The 22361-nt window shown below is 41.1% G+C and overlaps 2 protein-coding genes across 2 annotated transcripts in view; both read left to right on the top strand.

Annotated features, from left to right (window-relative positions):
- Nucleotides 1-6568, top strand: part of Mcu (mitochondrial calcium uniporter) — a 189297-nt gene extending 182729 nt beyond the window's left edge. The window contains exons 7-8 of the mRNA XM_027931321.2: nucleotides 3083-3199; nucleotides 4688-6568. Of these exons, the coding sequence (XP_027787122.1) occupies nucleotides 3083-3199; nucleotides 4688-4765 (195 nt within the window). The 3' untranslated portion in view covers nucleotides 4766-6568. The remainder of the gene's footprint in view (nucleotides 1-3082; nucleotides 3200-4687) is intronic.
- A 6214-nt stretch (nucleotides 6569-12782) lies between these two features.
- Oit3 (oncoprotein induced transcript 3) overlaps nucleotides 12783-22361 on the top strand; it is a 31869-nt gene continuing 22290 nt past the window's right edge. Inside the window, exons 1-3 of the mRNA XM_027931409.2 lie at nucleotides 12783-12843; nucleotides 16683-17057; nucleotides 18339-18446. Of these exons, the coding sequence (XP_027787210.2) occupies nucleotides 12783-12843; nucleotides 16683-17057; nucleotides 18339-18446 (544 nt within the window). The remainder of the gene's footprint in view (nucleotides 12844-16682; nucleotides 17058-18338; nucleotides 18447-22361) is intronic.

Here is a 22361-nt window from a genome sequence, read left to right as displayed (position 1 = left end):
ACATCCTAAACAAAGACAGGTAAACAACCCAGTAACAGCAATTTAGGTGACAGTAGAGGGCTTTGCCTCAAGTGCTTAATCCAACAGTTATTCCTCAGTCAGTGTTAGTGATTCGGACCTCAGTTTTATCCATTTTTAAAAGGCTTCCACGGACTGTTTTTCTACTCTTCAGTCTAAATTTATCCTCATCGATAACTAAATATTGGGCTGGGGTTGTGGCTCAATGGTAGAGCACTCACCTCGCATGTGCAAGACCCTGTGTTCGATCCTCAGCACCACATAAAAAATAAAATAAACAAATGAAATAAAGGTGTTGTGTCCAACTACAACTAAAAAATAAATTTAAAAAAATAACTAAATATTTGCTGCTTCATATGAGGTAACCACACAATCCCATCAGGATAAGTTATGTTAGACAAAACATAATCCACGTCTGCCTGAAAATAATAGAGACTAACAAAATGACAAAAACAAGCAGCAAGGATTAGAAGAAGAGGAGTCCCAAGCAGGCGGGCATGGTGTTCAGGTGGGCCTTTCCCTCTGGGGATTTGATTAGATTGAGGAGAGTGTTATGGAGAGACAGGGACCTGAGTCATACTTGATAACTGTGTTGGTCAGCTTTCTTTTGCTGTAGCCAAAATACTCGACAAGAACAACTTAGAGGAGGAAGGGTTTATTTTGACTCCCAGTTTCAGGGGTTCAGTCCATGGTAGCTGACTTTATTGCTCTGGACCTGAGGTGGAGGGGAGCATCATGGCAGAAGGGCATGGAGGAGAAAGGCAGCTCAGCTGGTGGCAGCTGGGAAGCAGAGAAGAGGAGGAGCCAGGGGACAAGATATGATCTCAAGGCCATGTCCTCAGGGACTACCTCCTCCACCCACGCCCCACTGCCTACAATTACCACCCAGTCAGTTTATTTGAATTATTAATCCATAATGGATTAATCTACTGATTAGGATATAGCTCTCAAACTAATCATTTCACCTCTGAGCATTCCTGCATGAACACAGGAGTTTGGAGAGAGGGGCACCTCATATCCAGACCATAATAATAACCTAGAGGGACCAAAGCCACAGAGCCTAGTGTCCAGGGCTCTCTTAACATAGGTCAAACACTCTTTCTTTGGTTTGGAACCTCTGCAGGCCCCACTGCAGAAGGATAAGCCTGTTATAGGCCCTTTTAGAAACCATGCTGCCCCTTTAATTCACTTCAGTCCTATAAATTAGGTTGGGGTAGTTGCAGAATACTGGTAATCCCACAGGGCTAGTGCTCACAGGCCCCAGGCAGAAGAAGCATAAACATCCCTGAGAGGAGATTACATTATCCTAAAGTTTAAGTTATTTTACTAATGACTTTGTAAATGCAAAGTTACACAGTAAAAAAGCACAAGGAAATTTCTACAGAAACAATAAACATTAGAATCAGACACAGATGAGGGATTAGATATTGGCATTTTCAGATATAGCCTTAAAAAGAATTATACTTACTACATTTAGGGAGCTGAAAGTCAAGGTTGAGCATGTTGGCAAATAACTCAATTTTATTTTTAAAGAAACAAATGAAAATTCTAGAAATGAAATATAATAGATGGATTTAATAACAGATTAGACCTAACTAAAGACAAAAAATAGAGACCTGGAGTAAGCCAGAAACTATTCATATATGTATAGGAAAGTATTCAAAATGATGTATGGGAAGACAAAAAGATGTAAAATACAGAAAAGGCATAGGATATAGTGAAAAGTTCTAATGTAGATTTAATTTTATTGGAGTCTTAAAGAAGAAGAGAGAAAATGAGAAAAAACATTTTAAGAGCTAATGGCTTGAAATTTTCCAAAATGCTGAAGTACATCAGTTTACAGATTTAAGAATCCAGATAAACACCAACCAACATAAAGAAAAACAAATCCACATCTGGACACATCAATAGCAAAACTTCAAATACCAAAGCCAAAGGGGAAATCTTCAAAGCAGCTGAAGGATAATAGTAAAGCTTGTTTTCAAAGGGCTGCGCCGACTGCCCAGCAGCACTGAGCCCCAAGACGGCGCAGAGGCGGTTTCAATGTGTTGGGAGCAGATGACTAGGAGAATTCTGTGCTCAGCAAAATACGTCCTTTCAGAACAGGGGTGAAATAAAAGTATTTTCAGACAGAATCTGATACCATCAGATCTGCACTAAAAGAAACACTAAAGGGTGTTGGAAGCAAATATTCTTCAAGCAGGAGGATCTCACAGATGAAAAATGAGAGAAACAGGAAGGCAATAAGAATGGCAGGTCTGGGAGTGGATCGAAGGGAATATTTTTTTTTTTTTAGTTGGACACAATATCTTTTTTTTAATATTTATTTTTCAGTTTTAGGCGGACACAACATCTTTGTATGTGGTGCTAAGGATCGAACCCAGGCCGTACACATGCCAGGCGAGCGTGCTACCGCTTGAGCCACATCCCCAGCCCCACAATACCTTTATTTTATTTATTTATTTTTATGTGGTGCTGACGATCGAATCCAGGGTCTCACACGTGCCAGGCAAGCACTCTACTGCTGAGCCACAACCCCAACCCATGAATATTAAATGTATAAAACAATTACAACTGTGGAATTTAAAGTACAGAGAGAATGAAGATATTCAATGGAGCAAAGGAGTCCAGAAGTGTTCTTAGAAGCATATTCATGCATACTAATTCAAACTGAGAAACAACCCAATAGTCTATCAATAGCAGAATAGATAATAAACAGTAATGTGCTCATATAATATAATATAGCATGGCAATGGAAATGAATACATCATATCTACAAAAGAGGAATCTCAGCCTGGTGCAGTGGCATAAGACTGTAGTCCCAGCTACTGCGGAGGCTGAGGCAGGAAGACACTTGAGCCCAGGAGTTCAAGGTCAGCCTATGCAACGTAGCAAGAACTTGCCTCAAAACACACAAAAAAAGAGAAAATGTTTAAGAATCAATACAGAACATTTCAGTGTCTTTATATGAGTGTTTGTATTGAATCTAATCAACAGTAAATACTTACTTTGTGAGGATAGTATGCTAAGGACTAATAATTTAATTTCTCCTTTATTTTTGTAGGAATATGTTTATCCAGAAGCCAGAGACAGACAATACTTACTATTTTTCCATAAAGGAGCCAAAAAGTCACGTTTTGACCTAGAGAAATATAATCAACTCAAGGATGCAATTGCTCAGGTAAGTTTTGAAAAAATTAAAATAAATCCCAACCCCGTCTTCTATGACCTTATTATTATCCATAACCACAGTACTTCACCTGGGTAAACTGAAAGAGTGATCCAGCCAACTTCTTCCTGTATAAATTACTCCTCAGTTAAATGACTATTTTAGCAACAAGCACCTCTGTAGGTTTTACAACACAAATTGCTGAAAAGATGGTGCTGCCTACCCTGCTAACACTTACACACGGAAAGTTAGGCTTTCCTACCTTTTAAAAAGTTTGTTTCTTTCTTTTTTTCCAGGGCTGAGGACCAGTCTCAGGGCCTTGAGCGTGCTAGGCATATGCTCTGCCCCTGAGCTAAATCCCCAACCCCAAGTTTGTTTCTTTTGAATGATTTTTCAACTAGAACTCTCTACTTTTCTCTCTTCTTTTTAATATTTCTACAATAATTGACACAAAGACTACAATGTGTGATAATAATGGGGCAAACATAAAATCCAGATAAGAAGAACTGTCAGGCACAGGTCAGAAGTTATTAAACTAGAACTTGCTTTTTAAAAAGAATGATGTATTTTATTTTTCACAGAAGCTACCTCTTGAAACTTCTGGGTGCACCTCCTTCAATCTGATGTCTTTGATTTGGGTGAATAAATTCTCACTCCTAATCCTCATTCCTTTTCCCTGGAATGTTTTGTGGCCTTCGCAGTTTTTTATCAGTCCTTAGAAGGCCTTCCATCCTCTTCAATGCTTTTGTTACACTCCTCTGGACCTCCTCTGCCTTTTTTTTTTTTTTTTTTTTTGGTGGGGGTCCTTTATGGTGATGAGAGATGCTTTGAATAGACTTATTCCATCTTCCTGCTTCAACCTTACTGCACTGTATTCTGTTGCTGCTCTGATGGTTCTCAACTGGAGGGGATGCTGATCACATCCCTGGAGCTATTACAAATACAGATGCTTCAGTGCCACCCCATGTTTATTAATCCAACTTGAGGATGAGGTTTAAGAATGGGGGAGGTTTTGAAAGTGCTGCAGTTGATTGCATTTTTTTGTTTTAAAATTAACTAAGTTAAAAATTTAAACTGATATTAGCGATATAGAGTCTCTGGATAAATAAAAAAATCTTGGAATTCACAAAAGACTACAGAAAAATGGAATGAAGATGTATTCATCAAAATCAAGTAACCCAAGTTAAAGTTTTGGATCCTTGCAAAGTTTGTGGGTGGGCTTATCACTGGACAATCATCATCAAACATGTATATTTTGATGCTCCCCAGAGCATCTGAGTCCTGCCCTTTTAGTAGCACTGACTTTTCTGGAGGCTTTGTGGACAGCTGAGACTGCAAAGGACTTGTTTTGGATTCTTTGTTGTCTTCTGATTTTCAGAGTAATTGGGATGATGTCTTTGACTCATAGTAATGGAGGAAAGAGTCTCCTTTTCTCAGTAGGCAGTAATGTCACTGAAAGTTTCACTAGTCAGTTTTACTTACCTTTTGTTTCTATTTTAGGCAGAAATGGATCTTAAGAGACTGAGAGACCCATTGCAAGTGCATCTCCCCCTCCGACAAATTGGTGAAAAAGATTGATCTGCAAAGAGCCTGTGAATCCCGGCAGAAAGAACACCTGTTTATAACTCTTGCCTTTTTAATTAAAGCATTGCAGGTGGAAGCTGGGAGCCATGTGGGGGTAGAGGGTTTTTACCTTTAATTATAAAACAAAAAGGATCTTAGAGAAAAAAAGAATGTTAAAATCTGAGGATCAGGCATCATGGAAAATAAGCTCAAAGGGCTTAGTGAATATTGTCTTAATCAAGCATCTTAATTTCTGAATGAAAATGATGCATTTATATAGTTGAGAGATTCACAAAGAGAAAACAATGCTGGGGGTGTTGGTTTCTTGCATCTTCTTCGCAGGGTCAGCAAAACAGTAACACACCAGCACCCCACCGAGCTCTATTTTTTTTTTAATTTAACATTTCTTATTTTTGACATAAATAAATATACCTGAAAAGCAAATCCTCATGATATGTGGGTGGCAACAGAGTCTGAGCCCATATCATTAGCATTTATTTTAAATTGAACCCAGTCTCTGCAAAGTTACTAGGAATCTCTTCCTCTAGTCCCCCTTTCTGACCAACTACCTGTTGGTTACACTAATTTTATCCAAATGATGATTGGAACTGACTATGACTGATAATTGATACTTTGGATTTCCCTTAATACCTTCTTAAATGTCTATATATCCCAGTGCTCTGGATCAGTATCTAGAAATCATTGGCAATACTGCATGAAGTTTCTCTGTTTTGTTTTTTACAATTAGTCTTTCAGAGGAGGAAAAATTTCCCTCTAAATACCTATCCCTCTCCCTCCACAACTCAGATCAGAGGAGGGTGTTCAGCTGTATTACCAAATCAGGAAGATGTAAGGTTTACAAATTGACTAAAAATCATGGCTCTTTAGCTATTTCAGAACCAGAATGATCTCATTGCTGTTAATCTGCTTGTATGACAGTTCCGGGCCGCCCAGATGGCACTGCTGTGTCTGGGGGCTTTATTAATCTTAAAAGACACACTTCCACACTGTTTGTGAGCTCTCCCACCTCCACCACCCAGTCGTTATAAATCAAGTGTGTGGATCTCAAAGGGTGCAATTTATCTTTATACAGGAATACATTTCTATGGCTTCCTTCAGCCTCCCCTCTCCACCCTATTTTTTCTTATATTCAAATGAGAGAAAGAAAAATTGATCTTATACTCTATCAAAATGTTTTCTACCGCATTTCCAGATGACATCTGCACGTGAAGAGTAAAGGAATCTGTGTGTGATATCATGTTTTTAATGACTGTGAGGGCAGGATGGCCAGGAGGATGGGGGCTCGCTACACGTCTGATTGTCTTTCTTTCACATGACTCATCCCTCCTCATGTGACAAGAAGTTTCTTTTTCTTCCTCCTTTGGGATCATTGTATATGAAGAGAAAACCTTTAAATGACAAACCCAGACTCCAGGTGCCTTGCAGAGGTCAAAGGCCAGACTGCTGCTCCCGCCACCACCCTTCACTGGCATGATGGAATGAAAGGATGCATGCCCACCCCCAGCCCGCCTCCAACTTCCTTCCCTGTCCTTCAGCCCCTCCCTCATTTATTTTTGTTGTGTGGATTATTTTTAAACCATTTATCCTGTTTGTGTCAGGGTTTTTAAGAAGAAACAGCACAGTGCAATGAGCAAATCCTTTTGGGGTGTGTGGGAGGCAAGGGAGGGAGGACTCGGAGAAAAGTCCTTTAAACAAATAGCAAAATATTGAACATGTGTAAAATCCTGTATCATTTATGAAATATGTATAAAAAGCAATGTACCTTCTGGAACAATAAATACTTATTCAATTTTTGAACGATAGTATCTCATTCTTTAAAACAAAACCAGAAACTTATTTTCCTGTGATTCCAGGTGAAAAGCCTTTTACTTCTAAAATTAGTTTTATAAAAAATTCCATTACTAAATTAAGCTTTCTTCTTAGACCCTTTATTTCAAAAACAGACATTTCACTGACTCTTTCTTAAGATGGTCATTTTTTTTCCAGAGCTACCAATAAATCAAGTGATTTTTTATAATCACTAACAAAGTGAACAGGACATGAGGATGCAGCTCAGGGTAGAGCGCACGCCCAGCATGCACAAGGCCCTGGGTTCCATCCCCAGCGCCATGAATAAATAAAGCCCACAAAAGTGTTGAGGCTGTTCTCCTTGGCCTCCTCATCTATAGGAAAAATCTCCATTCTATCAGAACACCTTGATTGCCCTAGAATCCAGAAAGTTATTCAACAATAAATGAAGATTAAATATTTTTAGAGATTGTAACAAGAAGTTTACCACAATAACCAGTCAGGATATTACATGCTGCCAAAGCCATGGAAGGTCTATCTAAAAAGCATGTAATAAGTGATTGCTTTAGTGCAGCATGTGGAAGGACTGGAAGAGCCTGCATAGCTGTGGTCCTTCCCCCAGGAGCTTATAGCAACCTACACAGACAACCCTGAAACTGATATGAGGTGCAAAGGGATAAGATTGAAAATGTTAAGCTATTGTTTTTATTCAACAAATAATATGTATATATACTTTACACATTCTGTTAAACTTTACAGGGGATTTTTTTTTTGGAACAAAAACAAATGATTCCTGCCTCTAAGGAGCATAAAGTGTATTTTAAGACAGTGAGCAATAAAAAACAAAACTGAAAAATGGGCAAAAGACTTTGAATAGACATTTCTCCAAAGAAGACCTACAGGTGGGTTTCTGGAAGACAATACGATGGTTCTTCAAAAAGTAAAACAATTACATGATTCAGCAATGCCTTTTCTGAGTATATGCCAAAAAGATTTGAAACCAGGAATTCAATCAGATATCAGTACCTAACAACATTATTCACCGCATCCCAGAAGGAGCAACCAAAGTGTCCATCAGCAGATGAAGGGATAAACTAATTGTGGCATGTGCATGCAATGAGTTATTTAGCCATAAAAGAATGAAATTCTTGCCAGGCATGGTGGTGCTCGCCTGTAACTGAGGAGGCTGAGGAGGCTGAGACAAGAGATCACAAGTTCAAAGCCAGCCTCAGCAACTTGGTGAGACCCTGTTTCAAATATAAATAGGGCTGGGGGTGTGGCTCAGTTGTTATTGAATCCAGACTCTGGATTCAATTCCTGGTGCCAAAATAAATAAGAATAAAATGAAATTCTTACGCTATAAACATGGATGAGCCTTGGAAAAATTACACTAAATGAAATGAGTCACAAAAGGACAAATACTTTATAATTCCACTTTAAATGAAGTATTTAGAGTCATCAGATTGATAGAAATACAAATGGTGGTTGCTAGAGTCAGGAGAGAGAGGAGTGTTAATCAGGAAAGGGGTATGGAGTTTGGTTTGGGGAAGATGAAAAAGTTCTGGAGATGATGATAGTGATGGTTGTACACAATGTGATTGTACTTAACACCACTAAACCGAACACTTAAGAATTACCCATAGCAGCACAATTCACAATAGCTAGACTGTGGAACCAACCTAGATACCCTTCAATAGTTGAATGGATAAAAAAAAAATGTGGCATTTATACACAATGGAGTATTACTCAGCACTAAAAAATGACAAAATCATGGCATTTGCAGGGAAATGGATGGCATTAGAGCAGATTATGCTAAGTGAAGCTAGCCAATCCCTAAAAAACAAATGCCAAATGTCTTCTTTGATTTAAGGAGGGCAACTAAGAACAGAGCAGAGAGGAAGACCATGAGAAGATTACCATTAAACAGGGACGAGAGGTGGGAGGGAAAGGGAGAAGGGAAATTGCATGGAAATGGAAAGAGACCCTCATTGTTATACAAAATTACATATAAGAGGAAGTGAGGGGAAAGGGAAAAAAAAACAAGAGAGAGAAAAGAACTACAGTAGATGGGGTAGAGAGAGAAGATGGGAGGGGAGGGGAGGAGAGGGGGGATAGTAGAGGATAGGAAAGGCAACAGAATACAACAGACACTAGTATGGCAGTATGTATAAATGTGGATGTGTAACTGATGTGATTCTGCAGTCGGTATACGAGGTAAAAATGGGAGTTCATAACTCACTTGAATCAAATGTATGAAATATGATATGTCAAGAACTGTGCAATGTTTTGAACAACTAATAATAAAAAAAAATAAAAAAGAATGGTTACCATAGTGAATTGTATATTTTCCACAATAAAAAAAAAAGTGAGTGAATTTTCACTGGAGATAGATTGTGGTGTTAAATCTACTACTAAATGTGGTAATGTAATCTTGACGACAGAGTGTCACTTTTTTTTTTAAATATTTTACTTTTTAGTTGTAGTTGGACGCAATACCTTTATTTTATTTATTTTTATGTGGTGCAGAGCACCAGGGTCCCACACATGCTAGGCGAGTACCCTACGGCTGAGCCACAACCCCAGCCCCAGAGTGTCGACTTTTAGAGCTGGAAAAAGTAGAAAGGTTCTGAGTGTGAAATCCAGAGCAGCTGCAAGGCGTCTCCTGGGAACTGCTGGAAATGCAAGGTCTTGGGTCCCTATTGAGTCAATCTAGAAATAAGGTCAGCAATCTGTGTTTAACAGGCCCTAATAGTGATTTAATGAGAACTATTGATCTAGACAAACCATTGCTTTAAAGAGAAGGAAACAGAGGCACAGAGGGGATACCTGTCACAACTCATCTGTCAATCCTGAAATCAAATATCAGACTGGCTGGAGGACTAGTGAGTGTGGTGTCTATAGTAAATAGAAGAGACCTAACCTGGGCTCCTGACTCATGCTAATGAGGTTTCCTGCTTGTCAGGGTGTGGTGGTAATCACATAGATGCTTTCAAAACCAAATAGGTTGAATTTTTTTTATCTATCTGGGAGAATTTCACAGAAAATAGAAACTTCTTAGATTTTGGAATTCCGTTGCACAAAAATTAAGCGTTATTCATTTTTATCACGGCCAACAACTTTTTTAGCTCTTTGCAAATGGGTTTCCAACCCTCTGAGTTCAAACTTCTTGTCTTCGTGTAATACACTTCGTAGTTATTTCCTTAGGATAAATGTGTGGGTTAATTTAAGGAATGCTGTTGAATATAAAGTTACCCCTCACAAATTTTCATTTGCAGATGTTTTGGAAATGCACCCCACACTGAGCAACACTTCCTCTGAAATGCCTCCGCTCCCGTGACTCCATTCTTGGGCTTCCTCCCATAAATCTGCCTAGTTGGTCTCCTTGACAACATCCTGTTCTGCTGCCCACATCTGGAAGTTAGGCTTCCCCGAGGCTCAACCTCACTTTCCAGGGTGATCTCACCCACTCCCATATCTCAGTTACCATTTATATATGGTAGCTCTCAACTGGCCATTCTAGCTGATATCTCTCCAGCGGATTGCTTAGCCACCTCCCAACTGATCTGTTTCTAGCATTGCCCTGTGTGCACTGACTTCCTTCAGTGTCATCAGAGTATTTTTGTTTTTAAATTATTTTTTTTCTTTTTTTGGTATCATGGATTGAACCCAGGGACATTTATTTAACCACTGAGTCACATCCCCAGCCCTTTTTTCTTCTATTTAGAGACATAATCTCACTGAATTGCTTACAGCCTCGCTGCTAAGGCTGGCGTTGAACTTGAAACCTCCTGCCTCAGTCTTCAGAGCCACCACACTGGCTGTTTTTAAATTCTAATAGTACATATTTTAGAAAAATTGGAAAATATAAACAAACATTAACATTAAACACAAGGGTGAGGAGAATCAAAGATACTGTAAATAAACCATCAGCCAAATCCAAAATGTGAGACATTGCAAAGGACCAACAGTTGGGTTTCTTCAGCAAATGGTATGGGGGCAAAGGGAGGGAAGACTGTTATCCATTAAAGGAAATTAAAGAGACACAATCAAGCACAACATACAGTATAAATTATATAAGCAGTAAAAATATTTGAAACTACTGGGAAATTTCAAATATGGACAGGGTGTTAGACATTAAGAAATTATTAATTTAGGTATTGAGGAATAATTTTCATAGTTGTAATAATGTCATCATGACCGTGTAAAAAACATCATATCTTAAAAATGCATACTAGGTATATAAATAAGATTTTAAAAAATGTTAGTAATTATTGCAACTGGATGTTTATTATTCCTTTGAATATTCTTAATACATTTGAAAATTCTCATCATTAAAAAAAAAATGAAACGGCGAGTCAACTAAAAAGGGAAAAAATTGAAATAAGGGGGAAAAAAAATCCTACCATCCTGGGAATTCTTGTTTACAGAACCAAAGGGCTATCTGGTAAAAGTCCTTGACTCCAGCAATCAATCCTGGCAGCAAATCTCAGTTTATCTCATGCACACGTCCTCTGTTTCTCTGCAACTCATATGAAACACTCAGATGGCTTCTCAGGGACAGGAAACTGAGATTTGGCCTTTTCTGTTAAAAGCACTGAGACTTCAGCAGCACTGCCCTGCAATAAAACAGTTCCAGAGTCACCAGCTGCTGCCATCAAACCACAGCTTAATGAGCTAATACTCAAGTTACCTGCGTTCCAGCACATCAGTGAGAAAGTAGCTAACTGCAAATTCAGATCCATGGGAGCCCCCTGGTAGACTCAACTGCTCGCAGGGACCATTTTACCTTAGTTACTGTCAAAACCTGGTGATTAACATGGCACCTGGCCCCGAGGAAGCACTATGTTTTAATTGAATTGATGTCTTTAGAGGAAAGAACCCATAATAATTTGAATGCCATTGAGTTCGGGGGAGGGGGGAAATGCTATGAGATTATAAAAATAAGTTTGAGGACCACTTTTCAAAGATAGTATTCCTTTCCTAGTCACTAAAAATCTAGTTATTAGAAGTAAAAGCCCAGGGGAAGGGGTATGAGAGAAGGAACAAAAGCGATCCAAAGTGTCAGGCCAAGGTAAGATTAAGGGAGAAGAGGCTGAGGACATGGCTTTGCAGTAGAGCCCCTGCCTACCATGTGCTAGGTCCTGAGTTGGATCCCTAGTACAAAACAACAAAAATCTTGTTTTCCTCAGATCTTTGTTTAAAATCATATTTTTTAAAAAGCAAGCCTCTTCCTACCCTTCTTTTTATCCTTCCCCTTCACATTGTCTTCAGGAATCATGCTTGCTAACAGGTGTCCCCACACTGGACTATCAGGGAACTCACAAGCTTCACCTGCAATCAGTATGGTATGTCTGGGGACAGGTGGCATACAGCTCCCTCTATCCCCTCCCCTTTGGTCTAAAAATGAAACTCTATAAGTTTAGACACTTCTAAAGAACTTCCCAGAGTATTGTTAATTTAATGAGTAACTCCTAAATTTTTTTTTCACTCCTGTCTTAGTGTGAAAATCAGTGGAACAAATAATACAGAAGCATTTGAAGTCTTTTGGAAAAAAGACATTATGGAAAAATGATGAATTACTGCTTATATGGGTGAAAACACAAGTTAAACCTTGTTTCTTTAGATGTTTTGAGACCAGAGATGATAACAAAATTGACATAGTGTGTCAATTGAGCATGTCTCAAGAGAATCCCGGATCTGTCACTATTTTTTTGTCAGCTCACTGACCATCTGACCACGACACTTCCTAATGACCAGTTCCAACAACCCGGCCTTCTCCCCTGCCCATGCTACTGCTGCGACATCATGAGATCAATTCCTAAAAGTCACAAACTTCTGCGCAGGAGGGGATGTCGCTCATTCAGAGTTCCCCTCTGGATAAGATCCTGGAGGTTTCATTGCAGGGAATTCTTGAGAGAAAACAATAGGAGGATGAGAGACGTGAGGGTTGTGTTTTTCTCCCCCTCAAGAAAAATATCAATAAAGTGACCCTGTTGACAGCGTAAAGCAGTGCTTCAATCTGGGGTCAAGGCCAGAGCAATGGACACCTTATCCCAGTCATCCTCATCCTCTTCCTCCGATAAGGCCCCAGCCCATACTGTGATAGTCTTTCTTCAGAAGAACTTAGAAGTCTTTAAAAAAAAAAATGTGATTGAAAAGGGGACAAAGGAAAACTGGTAGGAAGAGGACTTTCCAGTCTGTTTCTGGCCCTCCATCCAGAAAGATGCCTCAGGTCCTGCTGTTCACCTGCCTCTTCATCACAGTCATCCCGCTGTGGACCCTGGGTGAGTTTGGTGTCAAGAAGTTGGCACAATGTACTTTTCGTTGTTGCAATTTGCTATTGTGTACAGGTTGTTAAGAACTAGATTCCAGCACCTCAAATACTGTTTCTAGAATCATGTCAGAAAAGTCACTCATAATCTGTGAAAATTTACTTTCAGAGACTTTCTGTTACATGTTCCATTAGCCTCTTACCTGGGCACCCAGAATTCTCATGGGCCTGCGGTCTCCAATACTTCTCCATGAACGAATTATTTATTGGCATATATGTAAGAGGAATTATAACCTCTGTTTTCTAGGCACTTTTATAGTTCTAACTTGAAGAGTAAAAAAAAAAAATGATTTTTAGATTTGAGAATAGAATTTTCCTTTAATGAATGCAAGAGACTGAATGCTCTGTTCTTTGAAGGGCACAGATCTGATAAGACAAACTCATTAGTCCTGACCTTTGAAAATACATAGGACTTTTTGCACAGACTAAGCACCTCTTAAAACTGCTTCTGTCCTCAGACTTGGCCCCAAATTAGCCAGCTAGGCAAGGGAAAGTCTCAGTTCCAGCTACTGACAGATTTCTCCCTTATTTCTTTCTCCAATAACATGAGTTCTAACTGGAAGAGAGGGCAGGAGGTGGGATGGAGAGAACCAACCTCCTTGGCACTCTTGTGTAGCTCAGTATTCCACAATGATTTATTTCTTTGAGGCCACTTGTGCCTTGCCCTGGCATCTTTAAGGATACACATTAAAATCTAGATTTGAACAAGTTAGCAAGGCCCTAAGCAACTTAGTGGACCCTGTTTCAAAATAAAAAACTAAAAAGGGCTGGGTGTGTGGCTCATGGTTAAGCAACCCTGGGATGGATATCTAGTTTAAAAACAAACAAACAAACAAACAAAACTATGTTTGAGGCATGAAACTGAAATTAGTGTAGTATCCTGGATGGGATCCTGAACAGGGAACGATGTAGGTAGAAAATAAGGAAATCTGGGGAAAAAAAATATATGGACTGGAGTTAATAACGGGTTCTCAGTGATTCATTAATGCGAAAAAGGCACCACACCACGTGAGTGTGTTGTGTATGTGTGATGGAAACTGGCTGCAGAGTATATGGGAACTCTTCTCACTTATTCTGTAAATCCAAAAATGTCCCTCCGAATAGACTTGAGCTCGCTGTCGTTAAACACGGGGTCTGCTGTCAATAACTGGCCAGGAGTTGCTCAGCCCTAAAGGGCGCCACGCAGCAACTCCCAATTTCCTTCCCCCCTCCTGGTTTACCCTCCCTCTGGCACCTCCCCTGTCCTCCCCTCATCCCCATACCCTTTCCAGACCCCGACCCTCACCCCAGCGCTTCTAGGATGTCGGACTCAATGCCAGAAGCCAGGTGTAGGGGGGACCTTTGGGGCTGCAGGGGCCGCTTTTCCTAGAGACCCGGGGAAGAGGCCAGGCTGGAAAGGACAGGGGAGGGGGAGGGGAGGCTGCAGGGGACGGGTGGGGACTGGGAGGGAGGGAGAAGGACGTTGGGCCAGGGCTTCCGGACCTATGGTGAGGGGGGGACGCTTTCGTCCTGGCTGCCTGGGTAGCACACCCCGGGCCCCGCCTGCCCGTGCGCCCTCGGCGGGGCGGCGCCCTCTGCGCTCTGGAGAAGCGCGAGGAGGCGGGGGCTGCCTGGAGCCTGACCCCCGCGCGGGAGGCAGCCCCGGGCTGTCCATCAGGAGGCCTCGCGCTGAGGAGTCTGCACCCCATTGAGGGTCAGTATGCAAAATACCGAATTCTGACCCCTAAATCAGGCTGAAAACTCGAAAAAAAAATTGAGGGATTTAACACCAGCGGCCAGATTATTAAAGGACTGAGTTATTGTCTTCAAAGGGGATGGAAACGTTTATGTTAGAAAGTGTGGCTGGGCGCAGTGGCCCTCGCCCGTGATCGCCGTCACTCGGGAGGCTGAGACGAAGGCAGCCTCAGCAATTTAGCGAGGCCCTGTCTCAAAATAAAAAAGGTCTGGGGATGCAGCACAGTGGTAAGGGGCCCCTGCGCTCAATCCCCAGGGGGGGGGGGAAACCACGCGTGAGATAGATAAATAGATATTATTTTATAGAAGATAGTGGGTAAATTTCTTTTCATGCCACAATTACCCTACCACAGGAAAGGAAGTGCACTTTTAGCAGCTCAGGAAATCACAGTTCACTTTAAGGGAAAACTTTATAAATCATGGAATAGTCATTATGAGAATTTCTGTAGAAGCCATTAAAGGTTGAGTGTCTAACCATTTCTTATAAAATTACAGCGAGGGAACTGAGTGAGATATTTCTATGAATTTGTAATCATCTATAAATTTGCTCTGGAAATCTTGCTTGGCAAGAGAGCAGGCAAAAGGAATTGAACCCAGAACCTCGTGCATGCTAGGCAAGGACTCTACCACTGAGCTACCTTCTTAGCCCACTGCTTTTTTTTTTTTTTTTTTCCCTGAGTGTGTGTTGTTGTCTTTTTTTTTTTTTTTTCTTTTCCTCGTTTTAAAAGGAAGAGAATCTAAGGACATTTCTTAGCCTCCAGGGACATTAAACTAGAATCTAGGGCTCCGTTGCAATACCTCAGGGACATTTTAAAGAGAAAGTTGTTCCTGCCATCTGCAATTCTGCAAATGTGTTATTTCCAGAAAACGCAATATCCCACTTATTTTTTTGTCCCAAACTGTCACATTATCTGTGGGAACCACTTGCCAGTACACTGTGTATTTCAGAGCAGCTGATATGTGCCGGAAACCTTTTCCTTTTCACTGGAGTGAGCTTAGCACATTCTTTATCAAAGTCAAATTTCCACTAATGCAAAATTGTATCTATAATCTTTTTTACACATGGCCATCCAATTTTTTTTTTAAATTTCCAAAGAACACTGCGATACAGCCTCTCCTTGCTGGATAGCTGAGCTGAAATGTGCTTTCCCATAACTGTTTGTTATTGTAATAAAATACCTAATTCCTCTTCCATAAGACAGTTCCAGATTTTTAAAAACTGATGTTTCTTCAATCTTCTTTTTTCCCCCACACTGTAGTTCCCAGCTTCTTCTCCAGGCTCTCTTCTAGAACTGGTCAACTTCCTCTGGACAAATTAGTCAAATTAGTCAATTCATTAAAAAAAAAAAAATCCTCCAGATGTGAACACAGTGCTCAAAATATGGTCTTACCATGGCAAAGTTCACTGAGTAGAATTCTACCCTCCCCTATCTGAACGATTATCCTTCCATCAAATGATGATTCTGCATAAAAAGCATACTTGGCGCCTGCCGGTGGCGCTCACCTGTAATCCCAGCAACTCAGGAGGCTGAGCAGGAGGACTGGGAGTTCAAAACCAGCCTCAGCAACAGCAAGGCACTTAGCAACTCAGTGAGACCCTGTCTTAAATAAAATGCAAAATAGGGCTGGGGATGTGGCTCAGTGGTCGAGTGCCCCTGAGTTCAAAGCCCAGTACTACCTCCCCCTGCAAAAAGCATAGTTTGACCTAACACTCACATAGTTTTGAAATAATGTTGCAAATCTATAAATGTGTGAAGCATTTTTAAATCAAGTTGAGGAATCATAAATAGTTACTTTGGGGGACTTCAGACAATTTTTTTTCTTGAATTCAAAAAAAGTCAAAATGTGAGTCCATGGGGCTGGGGTTGTGGCTCAGTGGCAGAGCGCTTGCCTGGCACATGTGAGGCACTGGGTTCAATTCTCAGCATCACATGTAAATGAATAAATGAACAAATGTATTTTATTTTAAAAAATGTGAGTCCAGTAAGGTGGACTTGGGCAGTTGGGACTATTCTGAAACATCACTAGGTGGCTCTGAGGTGCCCTTTTCCTTCCCAGCCCTAGATCCTTGTTCCGCTTACATCAGTTTGAATGAGCCCTGGAGGAACACAGACCATGAGCTTGATGAGTCTCAAGGGCCACCTTTGTGTGACAACCACGTGGATGGGGAGTGGTACCGCTTCACTGGCATGGCAGGGGATGCCATGCCCACCTTCTGCATACCAGAAAACCACTGTGGGACCCACGCGCCTGTCTGGCTCAATGGGAGCCACCCCCTAGAAGGCGACGGCATTGTGCAACGCCAGGCCTGTGCCAGCTTCAAAGAGAACTGCTGCCTGTGGAACACCACGGTGGAGGTCAAGGCTTGCTCCGGAGGCTACTTTGTGTACCGTCTGGCCAAGCCCAGCGTCTGCTTCCACGTCTACTGTGGGCGTGAGTTCTGCCCGGGTGCTTTTTCCTCCCCAACAAGGCCAAAGTGGAGTCAGAGAGGAAGGTGCCACAGGAAATCCAGTCATGGTGACAGCAGTGTCCGAAAGTCTGAACAATGGCTGATCTGAGACCAAAGATACCTCCATATTGTGACCTTCCTTCCCTCCCCTTTCCCTCCCCTTCCTTTAGAGATGGGGACTCGCTAAGTATCCAGACTGGTCTCGAATTTATAGTCTTCCTGCCTCAGCCTCCTGAGTCACTGGGATTATAGGAATGAACATGCCACCAAGCCTGGCCCAGATTGTGATGTTTGAGATCTATTCCTAGAATTTCTGAAAAATTCCTGAAAGAAATAGGAAGGGAAAGGAACCATGATTTTGAACAGTTCTGGTTCATTTTGTCTTTATTCCCTTCAAACAAAACATTAGAAAATGAAATGTTGATTTAGGTCATTGAAATGGTGGACTTCTGACCTTTCTGAGTATGGAGGACCCTCTTAAAGGTGTCTGTGTAGGTCGGCTGATCAATCAACAGACAGATGTTCAGACCTCCACACAGCAGCGTTGTACTTAGCATCCGTTGATTTGTTAAAATGATATATAATGGGAAGAAGCCCCTTGAGGTCAGTAATATTTTTAAGTGAATTTCTGTCTTATTAATACCACCCAAATCTTTGTACCTTTTAAAAATTTGCTGTGTTGGGGGATGGAACCAGGGGCTTTGCACATGCTAGGCAAACACTCTACCACTGAGCTACACTCCAGCCCCATATAAGTTTTTAAAAGTACAGAGTAGGACTTAATATTTACTTGGTCTATAACTCATGCTCGGTGGCATTTTAGATTTGCAGAAAACCTGTGACCACCCACAGGCCTGACTGAATTGGGAGTCATTGATCTAAATGACGGAAGCGCCATGAGCACTCTTTCCTTTGAGTTATGAAAACCCTGAGCCAGGAGAACTTCCTTGATGGTGGTTGGGAACTTGTGCCCATGGCTGCTTCCTGACTCCTTCCAGAGTGAGCATGCTCCGGTGGTAGCACACGCCTGTAATCCCAGCAGCTCAGGAGGCTGAGGCAGGAGGATTGCAAGTTCAAAGCCAGCCTCAGCAACTTAGGGAGGACCTAAAGCAACTTAGAGAGACCCTGTCTCTAAATAAAAGATAAAAAAGGACTGGGGATGTGGCTCAGTGGTAAAACAGCCCTGGGTTCAATCCCTAGTACAAAGACAGAGAAAGTGCGCTCCAGTCGTCACCTCTCACAAGGGTGATTTTATCCTTCCATAGATTTTTATGACATCTGTGATGAGGATTGCCATGGCAGCTGCTTGGACACCAGCGAGTGCACGTGCTCCCCTGGAACCGTGCTGGGCCCTGATGGCCAGACGTGCTTTGGTAAGAAACTATCAGGAGGGAGAAACAGGCTGTTGGGATTGAAGGGGTCAATCAAAATCTCTCCCTGCCCCAGAGCTCCATCATTTTCCTAGTGTGTCTCTGGTGTTTGCCTTTCTAGCTCAGGACTAAAGCTCAAGTCAAATTTATGCTGTGATTAGCAACAGTTTGGAATTCAGCTGCTATAGTAGCCCCTAGCCCCTGTGGCTATGTGGGACCTGAAATGTGGCTGGTGTGACTGAGATGGGAATTGTAGTTTTATTTTAATTTAAAAACTTCTGCTTGGTTTAGTCATTGGAAAACCAAAAGTGTCTGGGATAACTTGAGTAACTTTTATCTGTATTTACTAACTATAAATACAGATTAAATATTTCTGATGAAAATTTGGCATCCAAATGGAAATGTGCTATAAATTCATTTCAAAGTGTGTTCCAAAAAAACTTGTATTATTTTCTTATGCTTCCAGGGTTTCTTCAGGCAGATATAAAAATACAAATAAATATGTTTGTTTTAGCCTAGCATACATATCTCATCTTTTTTTTTTTAAGTTGGACACAATGCCTTTATTTAATTTATTTATTTTTATGTGGTGCTGAGAATCAAACCCAGCACCTCACACATGATAGATGGGTGCTCTACCGCTGAGCCACAACCCCAGCCCACACATCTTATCCGTAACAATATGTCTGGGACATCTTTGCCCATCAAAGTCCCAAGTGCCTACCTGGGGCCTGTAAGCTGAAGAAAGATCATGAATCATCTAAATAATAGGCAGAGTTTGGGGCTCATGTGTACATGTCAATTTTAGTTTTTATTTAGTTTCCAGTTAACAAAACTTATTTAGTTTCCATAACAAAATTTGTTATCACATTTTTAGTTTAATTTTTAAAAATTTGTTTTAAATGTAATTACTTATTTTAAATTAGATAATTTTGCCAGTTGCAGTGGCGCGTGCCTATAAACCCAGCGGCTTGGGAAGCTGAGGCAGGAGGATCGTGAGTTCAAAGCCAGTCTCAGCAAAAGTGAGGCACTAAGCAATTCAGTGAGACACTGTCTCTAAATAAAATACAAAACAGGACTGGGGACATGGCTCAGGGGCTAAGTGTCCCTGAGTTCAATCCTTGATACCCAACAATGAAAAAATAAATAAATAATATAACATAACATAATTATTTCAGGCAGAGAGAAGACTATAAGAAAATAATATAGGGGCTGGGGATGTGGCTCAAGCGGTAGGGCGCTTGCCTGGCATGCGTGCAGCCCAGGTTCGATCCTCAGCACCACATACAAACAAAGATGTTGTGTCCGCCGAAAACTAAAAAATAATATTAAAAAATTCTTTCTCTCTCTCTCTCTTAAAAAAAAAAAAAAGAAAGAAAATAACAGACACACCCATACCCAGACTTAAATATTGCTTCCTTTTTTAAAAAAATATAGTATAATTTTGCACATGGAAGTCATGCACTCTGTCCCAGTTCCTCCTCAGCCCTGGCCCTCCAGGGAAAATCAATGTTTTTTGAAGTCAGCATGGGTTCTTCTGGCCCCAGTTTTTGAGGCTTTCATCCTTTATGCTTGTATCCACAATGCTGTACTGGATAGGATTGCTTTGTGTTCCTATGAGAACCCTGCCTTGTGCCCTAGGGGAGATTTTCTCTGGGGTGCACCTTAGGAAGAGATTCATGGTACACAGAGTAACTGGCTGTAATTAACAATCAACCCCAAGTGACAATGGCCTACATAAGTAGAAATTTAGTTTTCCCTCATATTAAAAAAATCAGTCCCTAGGGCTGGGGCTGGGGCTTAGCACTTGCCTGGCATGTGTGAGGCACTGGGTTTGATTCTCAGCACCACGTAAAATAAATAAAGGAGTATCAACAATTTTTAAAAAATTAAAAAAAAAAATCAGTCCCAAGATAAGTGTTCCAGGCTTGGAACAGAGGCCTCTAAGGAGACCAAGCCCAAGTGTGGCCACATCCATACCCAGGGAAGCTGCTGGCCTCTGCCCACAGACCTCAAAGGCAGTACAATGAAGGTGGAAAAGAGGAGGTCCTCTTAAGATTTTCCTCTTCTGACCGTATGTTTCACTTCTACAACTTTTATGTGTTGATTTGTCTTTTTAAACATCTATTTTGGTTACTATCCTTTTCTTTTATCTTTGGACATTTAAAAAAAAAATACTTGTGCCGTGCATGGTGGTGCTTGCCTATAATTCCAGCAGCTTAGTTCAGGAGGCTGAGGTAGGAGGATCTCAAGTTCAAGGCCAGCCTCAGCAATTAAGCAAGGCCCTAAGCAATGCAACAAGACCCCATCTCTAATAAAATACAAAAAGGGGCTGGAAATATGGCTCAGTGGTTAAGTGCCCTTGAGTTCAGTCCCTGGTACAAAAAAAAAAAAAACAAAAATCTTGTATCATAGGTTTCTGGATTACTCTGTTATCTCTGGTTAAAAGTTTCCTGTTATTATTTATTTACTTACTTATTTATTTTTGTACTGGGAATTGAACTCAAGGGCTCTTTACCACTGAGCCACACCCCCAGCCCTTTTTATTTTTTATTGTATTTTAGGGTCTGGCTAAGTTGTTGAAGGCCTCACTAAATTGCTGAGGCTGGTCTCAGACTTGCAGTCCTCCTGCCTTAGCCTCCCAACTCACTGGGATTACAGGTGTGTGCCACCACACCCAGCAAAGCATCCTGTTATCTTGCCTATTTTTTTTTTCATGGTATGTCATTCGTAGTATTTTATGGCAAACCCATATTCTGTTGTAATTATTCTTTGGTGGCTCTCCACTCTCCTCCCCTGGTTTGAGGAAGTCTACTACAGAGCAGTTTTTCATGTGCCCTGTCAGGCATCACAGAAGCTTTACCAGTCCAGGCCAGGCCAAAGCTTACATCAGTCTCTTGACTTCAAGATCCTCACAGCATGTGGGAAGTATAAATCCATTCTTCAAAAATAGCAGAGCACTGACTTTGGGTTTCCATTGTTTGTGAAGAATTTTTCTCCCTTAAAGCCTCGGGCAAAGAATCTCCTTATTGCTTCTCTTAGCTACTTGGCAAAGTTCTTCTACCTTTGATTTCATTGAGAGATGTATTAGTCCATTTTCTGTTTCTGTGAGGAGATACCCAAAGCTGGGTAACTTACAAAGAAAAGAGGTTTATTTAGCTCACAGTTCTGGAGGTTCAGGGCATGGTGCTGGCATTGGCCCAGTTCTGGGGAAGGCCTCATGGCAAATGGCATCATGGCAGGAACATGTGCAAGAGGGAGAAATCACATGGCAAGACAAGAAGCCAGGGAGCAACTGGGGTCCCATAGGAACCACATTAATCCCTTCCAAGGACAGTGCCCCAGTGACCTAATAATCTCCCACTAGGCCCTGCCTCTTAACCTTGGCACACCAGGAACCAAGCTTCCAACACGCCTTTGAGTCGATACCCTTAAACCACACTCAAACCCTAGCAAGGGAATACCTTTTCTGAGGTCCTGGACTTAGCAGCATTTCAGTTTCAGCTCATCTCCTTTCCTGGGCCAAGGCCATGCCTCCTGTTACTTAGAGAGTATTTACACCCCAGTCCCTGACTTCTGTCCTGCATCCAGGTCTGTTATTCCTGGGGGCCATGCAAAAGCTTCCTGTCTTAGAAGAAGGAAGAGGTAGGTATTTGTTACCAGTGGAGCTTTTTCTTTGGTGTGTGGTAAAAGTCAATATCTTTCACTGGAATCTTTGAGAGGTTAACGATCATTGCTCAAGTATAATGTAAGACTTTTCCAATTTTAAAGATAGATTTGGAGGGCAGTTCTGATCAAGTTGCAACAGAAGACTGTCTCACAAAATATTCTATAGGATGTTTTCTTCTGCACTGATTTAAAGCACAATTTCATGATTTAAAACACAAATAGATTTATAAGTTTGTGTTTATTTAGCAA

Source organism: Marmota flaviventris, chromosome 4, assembly GCF_047511675.1.
Source record: "Marmota flaviventris isolate mMarFla1 chromosome 4, mMarFla1.hap1, whole genome shotgun sequence".
Taxonomy (NCBI): Eukaryota; Metazoa; Chordata; class Mammalia; order Rodentia; family Sciuridae; genus Marmota; species Marmota flaviventris.
Note: the sequence above shows the minus strand (reverse complement) of the source record. Positions and strands in the feature narration are given on the sequence as shown.